The sequence below is a fragment of the Sinocyclocheilus grahami genome, unplaced genomic scaffold, assembly GCF_001515645.1.
Source record: "Sinocyclocheilus grahami isolate Dianchi unplaced genomic scaffold, SAMN03320097.WGS_v1.1 scaffold655.1, whole genome shotgun sequence".
NCBI classification, from domain to species: Eukaryota; Metazoa; Chordata; class Actinopteri; order Cypriniformes; family Cyprinidae; genus Sinocyclocheilus; species Sinocyclocheilus grahami.
Window position 1 is genome coordinate 285,744 of NW_015505834.1, and position 22,072 is coordinate 307,815.

The 22,072-nt window shown below is 35.9% G+C and overlaps 2 protein-coding genes across 3 annotated transcripts; one reads left to right on the forward strand and one right to left on the reverse strand.

Annotated features, from left to right (window-relative positions):
• Positions 1 to 4,880: 4,880 nt before the first annotated feature.
• On the forward strand, positions 4,881 to 16,551 carry LOC107558658 (uncharacterized). The gene is made up of 5 exons (XM_016242318.1): positions 4,881 to 4,950; positions 13,036 to 13,083; positions 13,910 to 14,029; positions 14,159 to 14,539; positions 16,013 to 16,551. The coding sequence occupies exons 1-5, from the start codon at positions 4,881 to 4,883 to the stop codon at positions 16,549 to 16,551; spliced, it is 1,158 nt and encodes a 385-aa protein (XP_016097804.1).
• A 3,131-nt stretch (positions 16,552 to 19,682) lies between these two features.
• Positions 19,683 to 20,829, reverse strand: inip (ints3 and nabp interacting protein). 2 transcript variants are annotated; one of them, XM_016242332.1, is made up of 4 exons: positions 20,627 to 20,829; positions 20,251 to 20,350; positions 19,990 to 20,080; positions 19,683 to 19,914 (listed from the first exon to the last, which is right to left on the reverse strand). In XM_016242332.1, the coding sequence occupies exons 1-4, from the start codon at positions 20,649 to 20,651 to the stop codon at positions 19,819 to 19,821; spliced, it is 312 nt and encodes a 103-aa protein (XP_016097818.1). In that variant the 5' UTR covers positions 20,652 to 20,829; the 3' UTR covers positions 19,683 to 19,818. The 2 variants fall into 2 exon arrangements, with proteins under 2 accessions (XP_016097818.1, XP_016097819.1); XM_016242333.1 differs by having other exon boundaries at positions 19,691 to 19,914; positions 20,251 to 20,347.
• Positions 20,830 to 22,072: the final 1,243 nt, after the last annotated feature.

A 22,072-nucleotide genomic window follows, 5' to 3' on the forward strand; every position in this document is an offset into this window, starting at 1 on the left:
CTTCACTGCATGTTCTTTAATAGTATAGTATTGCAACATCATTCTGGAAAGTCTCCTTTAAAAAATGTTCACCAACATCCCATAATGACTATAATTACTGTATCATGATTAACCATTTAACCAAATGAATATAGGAGCTCATTCAAACAGCATAAGCAGCTTTCACAATCTCATTTGTTTTTTTGTGATATGTTTTGCTATAATAATTGTAGTATTCTTTAAGGGATGGAGGTCTTAACTCCTAAAACTTGATGCTTATATATTTCTTTTTTTTCCTTAAATTATATTAGAAAGCCACTGGTTAGAAAAAAAAACATAATTTTTAAAGTACATATTCATTAACTTTCTAGGCTTTGATTTTCTGCTTCAGTAGGAAGCTAAAATTGGTCAGAACAAGCATTTGATGCTCTAAAATGGTATGATCCAAGATAGTAAAATGCATTTTTTCAAAGTATTTTAACACATGCATTTCTATCCCTGTTGAAAAAAAACAGCATATGCTGGTTAGGTATGTTTTGATGCTGGGATGCTGGTCCTTTGCTGGTTTATGCTGGTCCTTTTGCTGGTTTATGCTGGTCCTTTTGCCGGTTCAAGCTGGTCCTTTTGCGGTTCAAGCTGGTCCTTTTGCCGGTTTAAGCTGGTCCTTTTGCTGGTTTAAGCTGGTCCTTTTGCCGGTTCAAGCTGGTCCTTTTGCTGGTTTAAGCTGGTCCTTTTGCTGGTTTAAGCTGGTCCTTTTGCCGGTTTAAGCTGGTCCTTTTGCCGGTTTATGCTGGTTCTTTTGCCGGTTTATGGTGGTCCTTTTGCCGGTTTATGGTGGTCATATGCTGGCAAAGGACCAGCATAAACCAGCAAAGGACCAGTTTAAACCAGCATCCCAGCATCAAAACATACCTAACCAGCATATGCTGGTTTTTTCAACAGGGTAGTCTTTGGGCACATAGACATTAGGTTAACATTCCGATATAAAGATGTTTTTTGCAACGAGTATAGCCTATAATTGTAAATACAAACGCATGTTTTGACGGAAATATTCCGTTCTGTCATGCATGGTTGTGTAATAAATTAAATATGAGTTTCATACATGCACACTGCCATATCATATATCTCGGACACGTACTTCCGGTGATAGAGGAAGTAACCGCTGCACGTCCATTAAAAGCAGAATTAATGGCTTTTGTATAAAATACTGTGAAATATAGAAGAACCGCGGACAAATGAGGAGTTTGCATTGACAAATGATGCTTGATATCGAACAGAGAGGCAGCGAGCACCGTGCGTGAGCGGACATTGGAGTTGATTCTCCCGTATGAAGGTACTTGATGCTTTTGTGGAGCTCTTTGTGTTGCTGCAGATCATCAGACTCGCAGCTCTGTGTCAAACCCGATGCAGCTGTCAGCAGAGACCACAGTTTTGTAGCGACTGTGATGAGCAGAGTCGGCTCGCTCGGGTTTCAGACAGAGTCGTGTTGTTTGGAAGAGAAGCACAGACACCAGCGCTTTATGTGTCGTGTAACTGATGAGAACAGGACTAATGTAGTAACAGTGGCTGTGGGCGGTGGTCTTGTGCAGTTGTTGATGATAGGGGTGTGTCTTCAGCTTATTCCACTAATAAAAAAAGTACTTTGGAAATTCCATGTATTGTTGTTTTTTGAACTTGTGTTAAATACCGGAAGTGCTTAAGAATACAGTGTAAATATTGTGGTAAATTAATATGCTAATTATTCATTATTGGTTGTATATCAACATACCATCACTATACCAGAATGTGTTGTAAAAGACTAGACGATCTGATACAAGTATTTTAAAGGGATCTTATCTATTCATGAACAGCTTGTAACACTCCAAAGAGAAAGGAAACCTTGAAATCGCATCATATGACCCCTTTAAATTATAAGATATTATAATATCATAACTCGTATATCATAATATCATTCCAGTGAAACACTTCTCCACTTGAAAAAGTTCTCCAGTCATTTAGTCCGCTTAAACTTCTGTCCTTTCTTATAATTGACCGCAAGAGATCTGCCTTCATCCAATCATCAGTCACTGGAAGCATAACCCCTTTATGAAGTAGTTGTTTGATTTATTTAGACCTGTTATTTATTAAATCAAAATACTTTAAATTGGATGCTTAGAAATTTGAGGCTTTTTTACTTGCTTACTAAGGAGACACTGGTGGTCTTATTTTGTTGGTAAAATCAAGTCCTGGCCGAAATTATTATTATTATTTTAATTATGTTACATAATGAAAATAAACTGAGTTGCAGCTGCCATTCAATGTTGAATTTAACCCTAAAAAGGGCAAACCCATAAAGAGATATCAGAAAATTAATTTAATGCTATTTTCCATCTTATTGGGACTCAAATAATAAAATTTCATGATTTTTTTTCCAAAACTTGACTCTTATATTTGATTTTAATGTTTGTATCGCCCAGGATACGTGACCCCTTTGGGGGTATAAATTCACTGGAAACAAAACACTTGTTTGTCAATGCTTGTTACAGCATGGTTGTAATTCCTGAATGCTTTGGAGTACAGACCTAAGCTTGGTCTCTTACACAAATCAGATTATTGCTGAAGTGAAAGCATTTATAAAAAAGTTATAAAAGTTTAAGTTTACCATAAAGATAATGTAGTATACTAATTGTTTTTATTTTATATAAAATAAATAGTTTATAAAATATATTGCACTCTGAAATTACTATTAAAATGAAAGCCATATGTCTAACCGATTTATGTTCCAAATTTGAAGTTGATATCACAAAAATTGGGGCTCCTGTGAGAATTTCTTTGGGCACTATACCAAAAACAACCACTGGGTTACACCCAAACTCTATTGAATTTTTCTAATGCAGTTTTCTGTCACAAATCAATCATTTTCTGTCACAATATCACATCTATTACAAAACATTCACCAAATATGGAATCTTGACTGTCAGACCTGTCCACCGATACCTATGCGTTTGGTCAAGATTACAAAAAGATTTGATTTTCTAAAACACAAGCCACAAAGTCACACAGTATATATTTATGTTTTATATCTTGATTTATACCCTAAAAGGGCGACATATCCCCTGAGATACAAACATTTAGAGACAGATTACAAAAAATGTAAGCATTTAATTCATAAAATTTCAATGTAAACCTAATAAGCTAATGCTGAACAACAGCTTTTTAAACAGGTAAGTCCCCTCCGACGTGTGTAAATATGTGAACTAGATCAACTTTTATCGGAGGGTGAGTAGATTTCCCACTACAGGCGGCCATGCAGTTTTAAATGCTGCCCGTGAGCTAAACAAAGAATGGAGAAACAAAAGTCACCTCATCTAAATATTCACAACAAACACCCTTTCAAGATGAAACCAAGAAATGAGACCTACGCTTTCACTGCTTCTCCCCACAGCTTCTCAAATGTTTGTATCCCCAGGATACGTCGCCCCTTTTAGGGTTAATGATGTCAATATGATTCTTGATTGCTTAAATGTCATCCAGCTTGTGTTGTTATTGACCAGCAGGATGGTAATTATTGTTTAGTGGCCGTCAAGATTACAAAAAGATTTGATTTTCTAAAACACAAGCCACAAAGTCACACAGTATATATTTATGTTTTATATCTTGATTTATACCCTAAAAGGGCGACATATCCCCTGAGATACAAACATTTAGAGACAGATTACAAAAAATGTAAGCATTTAATTCATAAAATTTCAATGTAAACCTAATAAGCTAATGCTGAACAACAGCTTTTTAAACAGGTAAGTCCCCTCCGACGTGTGTAAATATGTGAACTAGATCAACTTTTATCGGAGGGTGAGTAGATTTCCCACTACAGGCGGCCATGCAGTTTTAAATGCTGCCCGTGAGCTAAACAAAGAATGGAGAAACAAAAGTCACCTCATCTTAATATTCACAACAAACACCCTTTTAAGATGAAACCAAGAAATGAGACCTACACTTTCACTGCTTCTCTCCACAGCTTCTCAAATATTTGTATCCCTCAGGATGCGTCGCCCCTTTTAGGGTTAAGTTTATCCTATGCAAAAGAAATATTAATAATAATTTCATCAAGCTATACCATAATATCACAGTACTTTATTGTAAAGGAGTAGCCGATCACACTGAGATAAAGGTATAGTCTAATAGATACAATAATATTGATATACACAAGTGTTCACCAGTGAAAATGCTTTTTTTAATAAAAAAAACAAAAAAAATTTTTAACTATTATAACTAATATAATTCAATTTATATTGAAAAGTGAATTCATTTTATCAAGCTATACCATAATGTTACAGTACTTTATTGTAAGGGACCACCCAGTTACACTAATAGAAGTATATTAATCTATTGGATAAAATACACAAGTGTTCACCAGTGAAAATGATTTTATTTTGCTGTTTTTTTTAAAAATTTTATTTAAAAAGATACTAAATTTTCTTTGTGACAACTAATGACAATTATCACTAACTATTCGCTTAACAATTTAAGATAAAAGTGAAAATTAGAATTTTAAATTGAACAAAAATTCTAATTTATGCCAACCTTTGCTTAAAATCGGCATTAAAATTTGAAATAAACTTTTTATTTTTCTAAATGCGTCTTGATGTTATTGTAAACATTATGGAAGTAAAATTGGTTTCAAATTTCAAGTTTATTATAAGAAGAAAAAAAAACATTTGTATTGAAAAATTAATGATTAATCATTTTATCATACCATAATGTCACAGCACTTTATTGTAAATGAGTAGACTGATATAATAATCTATGGTTTCATTTAGCTTTCTTTAATCATATTAATAGCCTAACAATTTCAAAAATTGAACAAAAGTTGAATTGAAAAACGTTTTTAAGTCACCCTTTTTCTTTAAAGTTGGCATGAAATGGGGAACCCTGAGATGGATCTTCTAGCAGCACAAGCACTTAATACAGAAGCTCGAGCGGACAACACAGGTAAAGAGCCTTATCTGGAGTCTCTGATGAGAAGTGCTTGAGTCACACTTAAAATTTCTGAATGTCGTTGCATTGGATAACACAATATTACACGCATGCGATATCAGCAAATAACTCCTGCACAAGATTTTCTCAGTACGTCACTTTTTTGAGCCCCTTTTTGCGGCTACTTTTAACAAATTGGTCTTTTTTGTTGTTGTAGTAGCCTGTCGCTGGAGCAGTTACACGATGCTCAGGCTCGTCCCATCTATTAATTTATTTAAAACAGTTATTCATTAAAAATATTCATTGGCATAATCTTTTATTATTTCTTAGAAAAAAAATTTAACTGCTACACTTAAAGGGTTAGTTCACCCAAAAATGAAAATTAGGCTGTGTTTTACTCACCCCCGAGGCATCCTAGGTGTTTATGACTTTCTTCTTTCAGACGAATCCAGTCGGAGTTATATTAAAGATTGTCCTGGCTCTTCCAAGCTCTATCATTGCAGTCAGCGGGTGTTGCAGTTCAACAGTCCACAAGTCGTCAAATAAAGCTCGCGCATTCATAATAAAACATGCCGCAGACGGCTCCAGGGGATGAATAAAGGCCCCCTGTAGCGAATCCATGAGTTTTTGTAAGAAAAATATCCATATTTCAAACGTAATAAACACTTTTCTCTCACTTCCGTTGACTGTCGTACACTGAAGCCGTTCCGGCGGATGACGTAAGACGCGTGGTGTTACGTGATTAGTGACGAATGTGGAGAGAAAACAAAACAAAACTCCGGTCACGAATTAGAAATACAAACCGAAGGTTTGCAAAGAAAAATGTTGGAGTATTTCGATATAAACCAAGAAGAGACTGGTTTTCCTTTGCTAAAGTAAGGAAACTTTGCTTCCTTTGCACCTATTAAACAAACTCGCGAGACTAGCATATCTCAGAGGCGCGTGCGCTGCGTCATCCGCCGGAACGGCTTCAGTGTATGACAGTCAGCGGAAGTGATATAAAAGTGTTTATTACGTTTGAAATATGCATATTTTTCTTACAAAAACACATGGATTCGCTACAGGAGGCATTTATTCACCCCCCAGGAGCCAACACAGCCTAATTTTCATTTTTGGGTGAACTAACCCTTTAATATTTGGAAAACTTTTCTCTACAAAATCTAAGTTTGGCATGACCAACAAAATTGTGTTATTGTAGTATTGTTTATTTATTTTTATTATAGTATTTATTCATATTTCCTACTTATTTAGCTCTTTTTAAATAATTTTAGGTTTTCTTGTTTTACTTTACAGTTTAGTAATTTTTGTTTTGTCCTTTCGTTTTAATATTTCTATTTAGCTTTACTTTATTTTTATTTTAGTTTTAGTCATTTTAGTACCTAATTTGTTGTATTTATTTGCCAAGGCAACATTTATAAATTATTTATATTTTATTATATTTCAGCTTTATTTCAATGAATTTAAAAAATATATTTTTAATAGTTTTAGTTAACAATAACAATACTGCAACAAAGTCACATGGTATTTGAAAATAATGTTTAAGACACTCACAAGTACTTAAAAGAAGGTTTTACTTTTTACTTGATTACACCAGGCATTAAATATCTCTACTCTATATAGATATCTATAGAGAGAGAGAGCATGAGTATAAATATCTCTAACTCTACTCTGAAAAAAAACCCTTATAAAACCAACATGAATACACAAGAGTACATTTCTAAGAACATAAAAATGTTACCTATTCTAATCTTACCTATTGTTTTTTTTTATTAGAATCTTTTTTTTTTATGGTTTGCTTGAAAGGCATGCTTGTGCATTGTCTTTTGAGATAATGAGGCTTGGATTGATATTTTGTTATCTAATGCAAAGATATATATTACTGGTTGGAGTGACTGTATAGTGTTTGAATTCATTTTATTCTTTGTGTCTGTTGAGCCTTTGTTTGCGTGAAATGAACATAAAACCTTTTAATGATCTCAGAGTGAACATTAAGGTGCTATAAATAATAGTATAAATGAAATTCCAACATTGCTCAATTGTTCAGAGCTTCAGAAGCAAAGCTGATGCCTCATGAAATGTACATTCAGTTTGCTTTGAACATTGCTGAATGCAAATTGAATGCTTCTGCATAATTATTTAATCATGCCAGGCACTTTTGTGCCTAACATCATTCACACACTGAATGCAAATCAAATCGTTTAAACGGAAAACATCTTAAATAGCCTGAACAAAAAAAATCCATACTTATGGTGTACTTCCAGTACATAGAAATAGCAAACAAACACAGAAGGTTAGTATATTCTGCATGTGTTTGTGTGAGTGCTGTGAGCGGGTCGTGGGTGGAGTGCTGCCTCATATTGATCTTCTTAATTATATTTATGACGTTGTCTCAGTCAAGGCCATAAATTTGATTTATTACACCGCAGAAGTGTAACCCAGCACTACACAATGGACATGAAACAGACTGGGTGTTTCTTAAACCTCAGAAGTGATTCAAACCTAGCAAAAAAAGAAAGAATGCTGCACTCAAGCAATGATTTGAGCTGGAAGTGAACATTTGCTTTTGCCTAAATGTTTTCTTTAAAAGGAATATTTCACCCAAAACTGAAAATGTGCTGAAAATATACTCACCCTCTGGCCATCAAAGATGTAGATGAGTTTGTTTCTTCATCAGATTTGGAGAAATGTAGCATTGCATCACTTGTTCACCAATGGATCCTCTGCAGTGAATGGGTGCCGTCAGAATGAGAGCCAAACAGCTGATAAAAACATCACAATAATCTACAAGTAATCCACACCTCTCCAGTCCATCAGTTAATGTCTTTTGAAGTTAAAAGATGTGTGTTTGTATGAAATACATCCATTTTAACTTCAAACTATTCCTAAAATTAAAAAGTCCTTTATCCAAAATATTGTTTCCCCCAGTGAAAAAAATTATCATCTAAATCAGGAAAGAAATATCCACAGATCAAACACCATTTACAAGCCAAAACAGATCTAAACCATTCTTAATAAATATGTCGGTGGATTTTGATGTGAGACACAACATGGGATGGACATTTTCACTGGAGAAAGTGTTATTATGGATTATGGTCTCATGTTTTGGCCAGAGACCAAAAGAATCGAAATTAAAATGCCTCAATGGTGGATTCGTTTCTTACAAACATGCAGCTTTTGACTTCTCAATGCATTAACTGATGGACTGGAGTGATGTGGATTATTGTGATGTTTTTATCAGCTGTTTGGACTCTCATTCTGACGGCACCCATTCACTGCAGAGCATCCATTGCTGAGCAAGAGATGTAATGCTACATTTTTCCAAATCTGTTCAGATGGAGAAACAAACTCGTCTACATCTTGGGTGACCTGAGCGTGAGTTAAGTTTTAACAAATGTAATTTTTGGGTGAACTATTCCTTTAACAAACAAAGCGAATGACTGCATTAAGGATAAAACAGCTTTATGTAAATTTGGATGCAGCAGGGCTTCAGTGTATGACAGTCAGCGGAAGTGATATAAAAGTGTTTATTACGTTTGAAATATGCATATTTTTCTTACAAAAACACATGGATTCGCTACAGGAGGCATTTATTCACCCCCCAGGAGCCGCGTGAGGCATGTTTTATTATGAATGCGTGAGCTTTATTTGACGACTTGTGGACTGTTCAACACCCGCTGACTGCAATGATAGAGCTTGGAAGAGCCAGGACAATTTTAAATATAACTCCGACTGGATTCGTCTGAAAGAAGAAAGTCATATACACCCAGGATGCCTCGGGGGTGAGTAAAACACAGCCTAATTTTCATTTTTGGGTGAACTAACCCTTTAATATTTGGAAAACTTTTCTCTACAAAATCTAAGTTTGGCATGACCAACAAAATTGTGTTATTGTAGTATTGTTTATTTATTTTTATTATAGTATTTATTAATATTTCCTATTTATTTAGCTCTTTTTAAATAATTTTAGGTTTTCTTGTTTTACTTTACAGTTTAGTAATTTTTGTTTTGTCCTTTCGTTTTAATATTTCTATTTAGCGTTACTTTATTTTTATTTTAGTTTTAGTAATTTTAGTACCTAATTTGTTGTATTTATTTGCCAAGGCAACATTTATAAATTATTTATATTTTATTATATTTCAGCTTTATTTCAATGAATTTAAAAAATATATTTTTAATAGTTTTAGTTAACAATAACAATACTGCAACAAAGTCACATGGTATTTGAAAATAATGTTTAAGACACTCACAAGTACTTAAAAGAAGGTTTTACTTTTTACTTGATTACACCAGGCATTAAATATCTCTACTCTATATAGATATCTATAGAGAGAGAGAGCATGAGTATAAATATCTCTAACTCTACTCTGAAAAAAAACCCTTATAAAACCAACATGAATACACAAGAGTACATTTCTAAGAACATAAAAATGTTCTGAACAAAAGGATTATTTTCTTCTTTATCTTGGACACTCTTATTTGTCATACTCTTACCTATTGTTTTTTTTATTAGAATCAATAACAATACTGCAACAAAGTCACATGGTATTTGAAAATAATGTTTAAGACACTCACAAGTACTTAAAAGAAGGTTTTACTTTTTACTTGATTACACCAGGCATTAAATATCTCTACTCTATATAGATATATATAGAGAGAGAGAGCGTGAGTATAAATATCTCTAACTCTACTCGGGAAAAAAACCCTTATAAAACCAACATGAATACACAAGAGTACATTTCTAAGAACATAAAAATGTTACCTATTCTAATCTTACCTATTGTTTTTTTTTATTAGAATCTTTTTTTTTTATGGTTTGCTTGAAAGGCATGCTTGTGCATTGTCTTTTGAGATAATGAGGCTTGGATTGATATTTTGTTATCTAATGCAAAGATATATATTACTGGTTGGAGTGACTGTATAGTGTTTGAATTCATTTTATTCTTTGTGTCTGTTGAGCCTTTGTTTGCGTGAAATGAACATAAAACCTTTTAATGATCTCAGAGTGAACATTAAGGTGCTATAAATAATAGTATAAATGAAATTCCAACATTGCTCAATTGTTCAGAGCTTCAGAAGCAAAGCTGATGCCTCATGAAATGTACATTCAGTTTGCTTTGAACATTGCTGAATGCAAATTGAATGCTTCTGCATACTTATTTAATCATGCCAGGCACTTTTGTGCCTAACATCATTCACACACTGAATGCAAATCAAATCGTTTAAACGGAAAACATCTTAAATAGCCTGAACAAAAAAAATCCATACTTATGGTGTACTTCCAGTACATAGAAATAGCAAACAAACACAGAAGGTTAGTATATTCTGCATGCTAAAAATGTTACCTATTCTAATCTTACCTATTGTTTTTTTTTATTAGAATCTTTTTTTTTATGGTTTGCTTGAAAGGCATGCTTGTGCATTGTCTTTTGAGATAATGAGGCTTGGATTGATATTTTGTTATCTAATGCAAAGATATATATTACTGGTTGGAGTGACTGTATAGTGTTTGAATTCATTTTATTCTTTGTGTCTGTTGAGCCTTTGTTTGCGTGAAATGAACATAAAACCTTTTAATGATCTCAGAGTGAACATTAAGGTGCTATAAATAATAGTATAAATGAAATTCCAACATTGCTCAATTGTTCAGAGCTTCAGAAGCAAAGCTGATGCCTCATGAAATGTACATTCAGTTTGCTTTGAACATTGCTGAATGCAAATTGAATGCTTCTGCATAATTATTTAATCATGCCAGGCACTTTTGTGCCTAACATCATTCACACACTGAATGCAAATCAAATCGTTTAAACGGAAAACATCTTAAATAGCCTGAACAAAAAAATCCATACTTATGGTGTACTTCCAATACATAGAAATAGCAAACAAACACAGAAGGTTAGTATATTCTGCATGTGTTTGTGTGAGTGCTGTGAGCGGGTCGTGGGTGGAGTGCTGCCTCATATTGATCTTCTTAATTATATTTATGACGTTGTCTCAGTCAAGGCCATAAATTTGATTTATTACACCGCAGAAGTGTAACCCAGCACTACACAATGGACATGAAACAGACTGGGTGTTTCTTAAACCTCAGAAGTGATTCAAACCTAGCAAAAAAAGAAAGAATGCTACACTCAAGCAATGATTTGAGCTGGAAGTGAACATTTGCTTTTGCCTAAATGTTTTCTTTAAAAGGAATATTTCACCCAAAACTGAAAATGTGCTGAAAATATACTCACCCTCTGGCCATCAAAGATGTAGATGAGTTTGTTTCTTCATCAGATTTGGAGAAATGTAGCATTGCATCACTTGTTCACCAATGGATCCTCTGCAGTGAATGGGTGCCGTCAGAATGAGAGCCAAACAGCTGATAAAAACATCACAATAATCTACAAGTAATCCACACCTCTCCAGTCCATCAGTTAATGTCTTTTGAAGTTAAAAGATGTGTGTTTGTATGAAATACATCCATTTTAACTTCAAACTATTCCTAAAATTAAAAAGTCCTTTATCCAAAATATTGTTTCCCCCAGTGAAAAAAATTATCATCTAAATCAGGAAAGAAATATCCACAGATCAAACACCATTTACAAGCCAAAACAGATCTAAACCATTCTTAATAAATATGTCGGTGGATTTTGATGTGAGACACAACATGGGATGGACATTTTCACTGGAGAAAGTGTTATTATGGATTATGGTCTCATGTTTTGGCCAGAGACCAAAAGAATCGAAATTAAAATGCCTCAATGGTGGATTCGTTTCTTACAAACATGCAGCTTTTGACTTCTCAATGCATTAACTGATGGACTGGAGTGATGTGGATTATTGTGATGTTTTTATCAGCTGTTTGGACTCTCATTCTGACGGCACCCATTCACTGCAGAGCATCCATTGCTGAGCAAGAGATGTAATGCTACATTTTTCCAAATCTGTTCAGATGGAGAAACAAACTCGTCTACATCTTGGGTGACCTGAGCGTGAGTTAAGTTTTAACAAATGTAATTTTTGGGTGAACTATTCCTTTAACAAACAAAGCGAATGACTGCATTAAGGATAAAACAGCTTTATGTAAATTTGGATGCAGCAGGTTAGTGCTGTTTATGGATTTAGCTTCTTATTCAGTGTAGTTAAATAAAAAGAGTAAATGCATCACAATTCTTAAACATTTTATCACAATTTTATTGCAAGCATCTATTTAAACATTTAAAATGGAACATTTGCATCTGGACTAGAAGGATCTGGAAGGATATCCAGACTGACACAGACACATTAGAAACTGATTTAGGCCATTTTTTCTGTAATGTCATCCATTCATAGTACTCTATTTAAAAAATAAATAAATAAAATCTGGAAAAAAATGAATTATTTCAGATTTTTTTTGTTGAAAATGTTTGATTTCATAATAACAACGTAATGCAAAAGTTTTCCTAATTTTAATCGAGCTGATTGAGCATTATTATTCTGGGGCCTCCAGCTGAGATGCCTTACCTTAAAACAGGTGAAACAAAGTGCAGATGTGACTTTCTCATATTTGCAATGCAATTTCTTTTTTTTCATTGCATTAACTCTGCTAACAGTTGCGACAAGAGAGGGCCAGGTAAAAAATAAATAAAATAAAATATAGTTTACATTGTGGTTTACATTTTTTCCCCCCCATTAATTCTAGATTTGTGCTTCATTTTGATGACTTTTTTATGTTAAAATTCTATTTCCTGGGAAGTGAGTGTCTCTCTCATAGATTCCCTATGACACAGTTATTTAGTCTTGGTAGGCTAGTTAATGAGACGGCGTCCTCTCCCGTTCTGCAATAAGGCATTAAGCAGTTTTCTCAAGAGACTCTGGGGATATTTGACATTTCAGTCAAGATGGAAATGGATGAGGCTGTTATTGCTTTAACTCCAAATAAACCGAACGAAAATAACAGGTGAGTTTTCTTGACACTTTCTCTCTTTATTGAGAGGAAAATGGATGTCAGTAGATTTAAATGTTGAGTTAAAGTGTCGTATGATTTTGTGTTTTATCATAAGCATGCATTAAAATGCTTAAAAGATTATATTGATATCTCTTTACTGTGGACAAACTATAATTTTATTCTGTTTACAGGTTCACACGAGAAGATGGATTACGCTGTGATTTTGAAAGCCCTCCATGGTTAGTTTTTTTTTGTGCAAGAACTTGTTAAGCTCTAAAAATATTGCAGTTTTATATTAGTAAATCTCACAAAACCTGTCAATAACCCATCCTGCTTATATTTACCTCAAATTTAAGAAACACTACGTTTTGTTTTTTGCATTGACATTTTTATGCATATTTTTTGTAACACTTTTATTAAGGTGTTACAAAAACATATTCTTGTTACTGCAATTAAATTAAATTATATATATATATATATATATATATATATATATATATATATATATATATATATATATATATTAAAAAAATAGCTATATTTTTGTACTGGTTTTATTTTTTGCTGATTTAAAAAAATATATAATTCTATTACCAAACAAAAAGTGTTATAGTAATCAGAAAAAGGTGTTAGAAAATGTGCTTATTTTTCATGAAATTAATGTCAGATTGCAAACAATCTTAACAGTCACTAACGTTCTTGCCCGCAATTAAATGGACAGGTTTTGTGATATTCACCTTAACACTGCAGCTGTGCTGTGGTGCGCTAGTCGAATTTTTCCTCTGTATTTATTTTTTATAATGGATGAATTTGCATGAGGCAAATGAATTTGGAGGAAACTTTGCATCATGGCAAATAAAATAAAATTTCTCTGCTGAAAATGGCTTTATTGTCTGTGGACTCGCCAGTTGTATGAACTGAAAGTTCATTTACTGTGATGTTGTGTGGGAGAAGCATTTGGTTTGAAGTATGTTGTGCATTTGGTTTCTGCCAGCTGATTGTTCTGGACGGAAGAGTTCATCCTCTATTAAAGCTCCTAAAACGCTCATTTGATGTATCTTACAGAGCATCTGATTCCAGCTGCACACAGTTTAGAAGAGCAGTTCTGCCCGTCAGATGTCAGTCCAAGCAGTGAGAGGTATTTTGAAGAGAGAAAACACCTGGAAGAGTTTATAACAAGCATAGGTGAGCTAGCAGTCCGATACAAATCTCGAAGAATCTCAACTATGTCAGTTTGTCGCAATTGCGATCGATGCATTGTTAGTTATATCAGCAGGGGAACTCTTTTTAATGTATGTCTCATGATTTATGCAGATACGATAACCCTACAAAACCTGCAGACGGTCATTGATCGAATCCTGGTCTTTCACGAGCGGACGCAGATGCCTCTGTCTAGTCCGGCTCGACTGGGAGAGCAGGAGCTGTTTCCGGGGAGCGGGCTCTACCTGCCGCACTACAAACTGGCGTCCGTGCTGCAGGAGTCCCGGCAGGACAGCATGAGACTCTTCCACCTGCTGTTCGAGCACTTCTTCAGCGAGGAGGATCTTAACGGGGCCGTCGCTTTTGGGAAGAGGGGAAAAGTCCCTGACGGGAAAAAGATCTTGGACAGAAGAAGAGTGGATGGGATTATGTGTAAGTATTTGAAATGGGACAGCCAGCTTTTACTGATCATCTCAGAACGATTTGGGGCTGTGCGTTTTTTCCCATTCTACTGTTTTTCCCATATTTGCTTTTTTTGTGCAATGGTACATTTAGTTCTATTCATCAAAGAACCCTATTATACTTTGCACAAAAAGGTTCATATCAGTGACAATACTACAAATATTAATATCAGTTTCATTATGAGAAATGAGCAGCAAATCAGCATATCGGAATGATTTCTGAAGGATCATGTGACACTGAAGACTGGAGTAATGATGCTGAAAACTCAGCTTTGAATCATAGAAATAAAATAAACGTTAAAATGTATTCAAATAGAAAACTGTTATTTTAAATTGTAATAATATTTCACAATATTACTGATTTAACTGTATTTTTGCTTAAATAAATGCAGAGGCATGACGAAGCGGATATCGTCCTCTTTTGGAAGACTAAACAAAGTAGTTTCGCTTTCACAACGAAACATAAGGCGGCCTAGCGTGAGCGGAAGCCGCAGCCTAGCGTGAACTGAGGCCGGGCTAAAGTGAGCAGAGGCGGCGGGCTTGAGAACGGTGCGGCCAGCGGATTCGATTTGGGCGGCGTTATGCAAATCTTCCCACATAGTGATGTAGACATGTGGGGGCGTGTTAGAACGAGCCGTTTTAGGTAGGCGTGGTTGACTCTTAACTTTTATAATGAATATCTCTTTGGATTTGAGACTTTAGTCTTTGCAACTTTACAGATCTTCTTTATGCACCAAGAGCTTGTAACACTCCAAAGAGAAAGGAAAAATTGAAATCGCATCATATGACCCCTTTAAAGTTGATTCGGTTTAGCTACAGCACTAAAAGATGAACGATTCACGGTCAGACACATGAACTTTTTCCATTCCATTCATTTCAACCAAACCCACATTATCTATACTGTGATCATATTGACTCGTTTAGTCAACACAAACCTGTTTATATCCATTTAAACCTTTAGATTAGTCTAATCATGTTAGTCATGTAGCAGTGTAACAATCAAGACAAGATATTTTAAGTTTTGTCAAACCATTTTGATGGTTTTTACTCATATCCAATATCTTTAAATATAAAAATGTGAATTATCACTATATCAAAACCACCTTAGACTGTATTTTATTGTTTTATCTTACTCCATCACAAACTACAGTGTATGTTTGTACTTTTTGACACGACACCTCTTCCTCTCTGAATACCAGATTTGTGTCATGTAATAAGATTGCCAAGGTGCAGACTGTGAAAAATAAGTGCGTAATGATGTTACACTACATAGTATGAACCAGTGGGTTCAATGACTGTTACTGTGAGTAATAAACAGAATATCGCAATATTGAGATGCTTCTGTATTTTATTGGAAACATTATTTTGCCATTATTTTAACAATTAATAACTCAGTCGGCAATACAACCAATACGGAATCGGAGATTAGAAATCTTTACCTAAAGACTGGACAGTACCTCAACGGAATCTGTTTGCTGGAACAATGGCGCTTTTGGCCACTGTACAGGCTTCCATAGCTCCACACTCAAATGGGGTGACGTGCGCTTGCTCACCACAGAAACAGGACTAGAGTGTCTGGAGTGGACCTACCAGGATTTTACTGACCCTAATGCCAGAAACCGAAGGTCCACGACTGAGTACCGCATCTACGCTACCCCGCATGCTCCTCAAACCTGCCCTGTGCAGGACTACAAGGAATATGCTCAGCGCAGACCTCAAGCAATGCTTTTTGAAGATGCGCCCTTTTATCTGTCCATCAAGCCAGTGGTCAACCTCGCTGCCCTGCACTGGTACAACTGCCAAGCTCTGGGAAAGAACAAATTAGCAAAGATGGTGAAGACCATGTGTGAGAAAGGCAACATTCCAGGGAGAAAGACCAATTTCAGTGTTTACCAGAGTTGCAGCTCCTTGTCCGAGGCCCAGAGCAATCAGCTAGTCCTGATCTGCAATGACCTCAGGCAACAAGCTGTCCAGTCAGGGAGTTCCCATCCTGGCAGCACCAACTTTGTCATTGCTGGTTCTTTTGACTCTACTGACTCTGCTTAAAGCTGAAGTATAATTTTTGAGCCACTAGTAGCACCAGACCAATCTGCTGTTTCCAAGCAAGTTTCCCCAAACACTTCTTCTGTCTTCCATTTTTTGGTCAAGCAGGTAGTCCTGACCCAAATGCATGGCATTCGTTGAACAAGAAGTTGATGTTTTGGACAGCTTAACCAATGAGCCAAGGTTCGGGGTGATTAGGAAGGTTCAGTTAGCCACTGTTTACAGATACCTACACCAGGAGTTACCAAATTTCTGACATGAAGTGCCATTTTAATTTTTTTCCATTTAAAATGAGCTGTTTTCTGTTATCCTAATATTTGCCAAGTGACTATTTGGAGGGCTCTTCAAGCCTCAAATGAACATATATTTCCCCCCAGTCTGCTGCCTTTTGTGTCACTCAGGATAGTCGCTTGTGAAGGGCTTGGGTCTATGATTGTTCTTGTGGTGCCATCAGCCAATCAGTGTTGTCAGCATGTCTCAATATAATTTTGCAGTGGCTTCGGAGTTATTAGTCACAAGGCATACACAGCTCAAGTGATTGGATCAGAAAAAAAGTCTGTGTCGATGTTCAAAGATAGTGGATACTTCCAGAGGTCTTGCGCCAGCTGAGCAACTGCCATTTGGACAAATGGGAATGCTAATGGATATCTCTTTCTATGTATGGCTTGAATAAACCAAGGAAAGGGCCACAGAGTCACTGTTTACACACTCCTAAGAAAGTCAGTCTACAAATGGCTGCATGATACGGGAGGAAGTAGTTTATCATTATAAAACATACAGCAGCTTTAAATTCAATTGTATGACTGACTTAGGACATCTTGTTTCATGTCTCAATGCTCTTGTAGGTAAGCATTAGTAAAGTCTTAGGCCCCGTCCGCACGGAGACGCGTTTAGCTGTATACGCATACATTTTGTATCGTATAGGCGTTTCGTCCACACGGATCCGGCGTTTGGGAGAGTGAAACCGATATTTTTTGAAACCGGGTCCCAGAGTGGATAAATCTGAAAACGCTGCCCTTGTGTTGTCGTGTGGACAGCGAATCCGTATATTCTCTGAAAAGATGACGTCATCAGCCCACGTCTCGCTCCTAGTCAGACACCGCTACGTCACGTAACAGCAACAAAAACATGAACAAACACTGATTGTCTTTTTATTAACTAACATTAACACAGATTAATAAATGCATTGTTCCATGTTTGTTTGTATACCGCTTGCAAGGTTTATGCGCATAGTCCAAGTCTTCTTCTCCGTTTTTAGTATATCTCTGTGGCAGAATTACAGCGCCACATACTGGTCTGGCATGAATACTACATTTTGTGTCGGTTTCGTGTGGATACAGATATTTCTTGAGACGAGGGGGAAAAAAAGATTGGATAAGGAAAGCTCTGGCTTCGTGTGGATGTAGCCTTAATTGTTGTTTATGTCAATGTGTATAAAACTCTGTTGTTGTCTTTGTCTTGATTATATTGTAACCACACTTGTCTTATGTGCAATGCAAAATGTTCTTTATCCAGTGCATTATTAAGTCAGCTTAAGGCATTTGGATGCTAATTTTGTGTTATGGTATTTTTACTATGTATGGCAACAATTACGAGTTTGACAATGAAGCTAAAATGTCGATCCAGTTACTCCATATATGTTGTAGACATATGAATGTAGTGGAACTAATCCTACTATCCTTCGTATATATTCCTATTTTGGAAATGTTCTGTGTTAGTGTAGATGTTCTCTTCAGTAGTGAGCACTTATCAGATATGGTTCATGGTTAGATACTGTATGTGTTAGATATGTTACAGATATGTGCCTGTTCAACATATGTGCCTGATATTATATAATTTATTCTAGGAACATACACAACAAGGCTTATTTAAGGTTACAAAAACAAACAAAATGGTTAAAAAATAAAGTTGAGAAACAAATATACAACCATAAATAAAGCAACCCTGTAATATGAATAAAGTCCGATTTTTTTCTTTCGGGTTTTTCGCTCACATGGCTCAGTTTTAGAACTAAGAAATTATTTGTTGACCACATAATTCTACTAACATAACATTTTTTAACTACTTTACAGCTCCACTGATTATTATATCACAATTAGTTGCAAATATAAACTGTTTTACAAGTTATTTTGCTGAATTATAGACTCTTGCCTTTGGAATGGTGAAAAAGATTTTGTCTTTTGTAAACTGTTGTGGTCATTAGATGGTACTGGACTTGGCCCTTCTTGCCCAATAAAATTATGAAAATAATGGCAGAATTATATTAATATATCAGTCACATATATCTATGGAAGCCCGTTTCCGCCACTGAATAAAAAATAAGAGGTAATTGCGATAAAACTCGCAATTGCGAGGCAAAGTCGCAATTCTGAGAAATAAAGTCAGAACTGCGAGATATAAACTCGCAATTCTGAGAACATATCAGCACCCCCTCCCCCCTCAAAATTGGACTTTAACTCGCAATTGCGAGTTTATATCTCACAATTCTGAGAAAAAAGTCCGAATTGCGAGAAAAAAAAGTCCGAATTGCGACTTGCGAGAAAAAAAAAGTCCGAATTGCGACTTGCGAGAAAAAAAAAGTCCGAATTGCGACTTGCGAGAAAAAAAAGTCAGAATTGCGACTTGCAAGAAAAAGAAAAAAAGTCCGAATTGCGACTTGCAAGAAAAAAAAAGTCCGAATTGCGACTTGCAAGAAAAAGAAAAAAAGTCCGAATTGCGACTTGCAAGAAAAAAAAAGTCCGAATTGCGACTTGCAAGAAAAAAAAAAGTCAGAATTGCGACTTGCGAGAAAAAAAAGTCAGAATTGCGACTTGCGAGAAAAAAAAAAGTCAGAATTGCGACTTGCAAGAAAAAAAAAAAAAGTCAGAATTGCGACTTGCAAGAAAAAAAAAAAGTCAGAATTGCGACTTGCGAGAAAAAAAAAGAAGTCAGAATTGCGACTTGCGAGAAAAAAAAAGCCAGAAAGCCTTTTTTTCTCGCAATTGTGAGTTTAGATTTGTGAGATAAAGTCGCAATTACCTTTTTTTAATTTTTTATTCAGTGGCGGAAACGGGCTTCCATATATATCAAAAAATGACAACACAATAATGGTCAAGTTTTTTTCCATTTGATATAAAAATCATGAAAAATTACTTCCTAGCATATAACAACCTAAAAATCAGAAACCTTTACATTAATGAAAAACCAAAGTCATCTAGCATAACCACATTACAGCTTTGAGTAGCAAGTTTTTACAAAACAGCAAGTCAGTCTATGTAGCTGATTGTTTATTTACTCCGGGTCCAGTCTTGGTAACACAGGCAGTATAAGGTTACCGAAGGAAGAATCCTGAGTGATGAAGAAGCCGGATGAATGTGCATGTGCATGCTGAAACCAAACCAGAGAACAATACTCATCTGATGGGCCTTATCAAGAATAGATGAACACTGAAGCTTACGGTACCTGTAACGCTGCTTTCTGCTGTGCTGCAATGTGCTGCTGTTCGGCCTGATCCCTGAACTCTTTATTTACTGCTGCTCGAGAGAGGGGAATGCTGGGAAAGAAAAAAGAAAAACATGTTATACTGCATAGGTTATGACTTTTTATGAGTATGCACTGCTGGGACAGATACTGACTTAACAGCATGTTTTTTTAGAGAGAGAGAGAGAGAGAGAGCACTGAAAAATGAAATATGTGAATCGTGGCATGTTGTTAAAACAGTACCTGGCTCCTGGGTTATTCATAGACTGACTTTGTATCAGACGTCTCTTCTCCTTATCCAGCTCAGCTAGAATAGCAGCCCTGTTTTTGTTCTGAAATCCTATTGAGATCAAATTTACACAAATAATAGTTAATAATAAAGCAACTAGTGAAATTGAAAACTCGCAGATCTAATAGAAACTGCACGAGAGTGACACAACGACTGATTAAAGCTTCATTCCTTAATGTTTGATGGGCGACCGCACTGTATATTTTGTTATATCTCGGGATTTACTTTGAAAACGATTTAAACACTATATATCGCATTGCATGAGCTTAATATCAGAAATGACAGTCCAGCTGTTTTTGGCATCTGATATGCTGCAGTAACGTTATTTACCTTGTCCCGGTGGATTCGCGGCCATTTTACTGCATTTTACTTTTAAAAATGAAACAGCAGTTACTACTTCTAAAATCTTCGCCAAACAAATCAATGTAATCTAAAACGGACGCATGGTGATAAATGAAGCAGCTCTCTTGTGTTCTTCGGTAAGCGCTTGTCGCGTGGCAGCTGTTTTCTTGCTTACAGCGCCACCTGGAGAACTGGAGCGACTGAACAAATACAGCTATATTTTAAAGGGGTCATATGATGCTGCTAAAAAGAACATTATTTTGTGTATTTGGCATAATGAAATGTGTTTATGCGGTTTAAAGTTCAAAAAACACATACTGTACATTATTGTTTCTCCTCTATGCCCCGCCTTTCTTTTTTTACAAAGCTCATCGGTCTGAAAAGCGAGGTGTGCTGTGATTGGCCAGCTATCCAGTGCGTTGTGATTGGCCGAATACCTCAAGCGTGTGACGGAAATGTTACACCCCTCACCATACTGTTGATGCCCTGTGACGGCCGGAGCGACGAGACATAAACATTAAAACCCATTATAAACGAGGCATTTGTTGCATCCAGTGGGGACATAATTACGAATTATAATGACTTATACTGTCTTTTTACGTGTTGTGTTGCATTGCATTGCGCCGCGTAAACATAAAACTCTGTCTGCATTTGTGATCGGAGAAATAACAAACAACAAGTGCTACTCTACACTGCTCAAAACTCGTGTTTGAAGCATCAGTGGCAACGAAAAACACAGCGGCCTAGCGTGAGGGGAAGCTCCGGCTTAGCGTGCGCTGAGGCCGGGATAGAGTGAGCTGAGGCGGGCTGGACTCCGCTTCGTCCACGGTGAAAGTTGATGTATTTCCTCAGCGACCAGCACAGATCAGCTCTAGGCATGACGAAGCGGATATCGTCCTCTTTTGGAAGACCAAACAAAGTAGTTTAGCTTTCACAACGAAGCACACAGCGTCTTCGCGACATGGCTGCAGCAACAATACTACAGCGAGAATAAAAGTTATGCCTTCTTTCTTTGCGTGAACATTTGGGCGGCGCTATGCTAATCTTCCCACATAGTGAGGTAGACATGTGGGGGCGTGTTAGAACGAGCCGTTTTAGGTAGGCGTGGCTGACTCTGAACTTTGATAAAGAATATATCTTTGGATTTGAGACTTTAGTCTTTGCAACTTTACAGATCTTCTTTATGCACCAAGAGCTTGTAACACTCCAAAGAGAAAGGAAAACTTGAAATCGCATCATATGACCCCTTTAAAGGCTTGAAAACTTGATATTTTCTAGAAGAACAGGTTGTAGCAGCTTTTATATTATTGGTTAGAGACACGCAAGTCTATGCAAAATCACTTAAAAGATCATTTCAATATCTTTTCAAACGCTTACCTGACATACAAATCAGAAAATCACACCGGACATGAAAATCAAACAGTGCTTCAATAA

Bases quoted from the DNA above. Each gene is read 5' to 3' on its own strand.
- LOC107558658 (XM_016242318.1), top strand. From the start codon at position 4,881: ATGGGGAACCCTGAGATGGATCTTCTAGCAGCACAAGCACTTAATACA. The intron at 13,084-13,909 runs GTTAGTTTTTTT...TGTATCTTACAG, and splicing joins GATTTTGAAAGCCCTCCATG to AGCATCTGATTCCAGCTGCA. The intron at 14,540-16,012 runs GTTTTTTCCCAT...GCCACTGTACAG, and splicing joins AGAACGATTTGGGGCTGTGC to GCTTCCATAGCTCCACACTC.
- inip (XM_016242332.1), bottom strand. From the start codon at position 20,651: ATGGCCGCGAATCCACCGGGACAAG. The intron at 20,081-20,250 runs GTACTGTTTTAA...TTTCTTTCCCAG, and splicing joins ATGAATAACCCAGGAGCCAG to CATTCCCCTCTCTCGAGCAG. The intron at 19,915-19,989 runs GTACCGTAAGCT...GTTTGGTTTCAG, and splicing joins AGCAGAAAGCAGCGTTACAG to CATGCACATGCACATTCATC.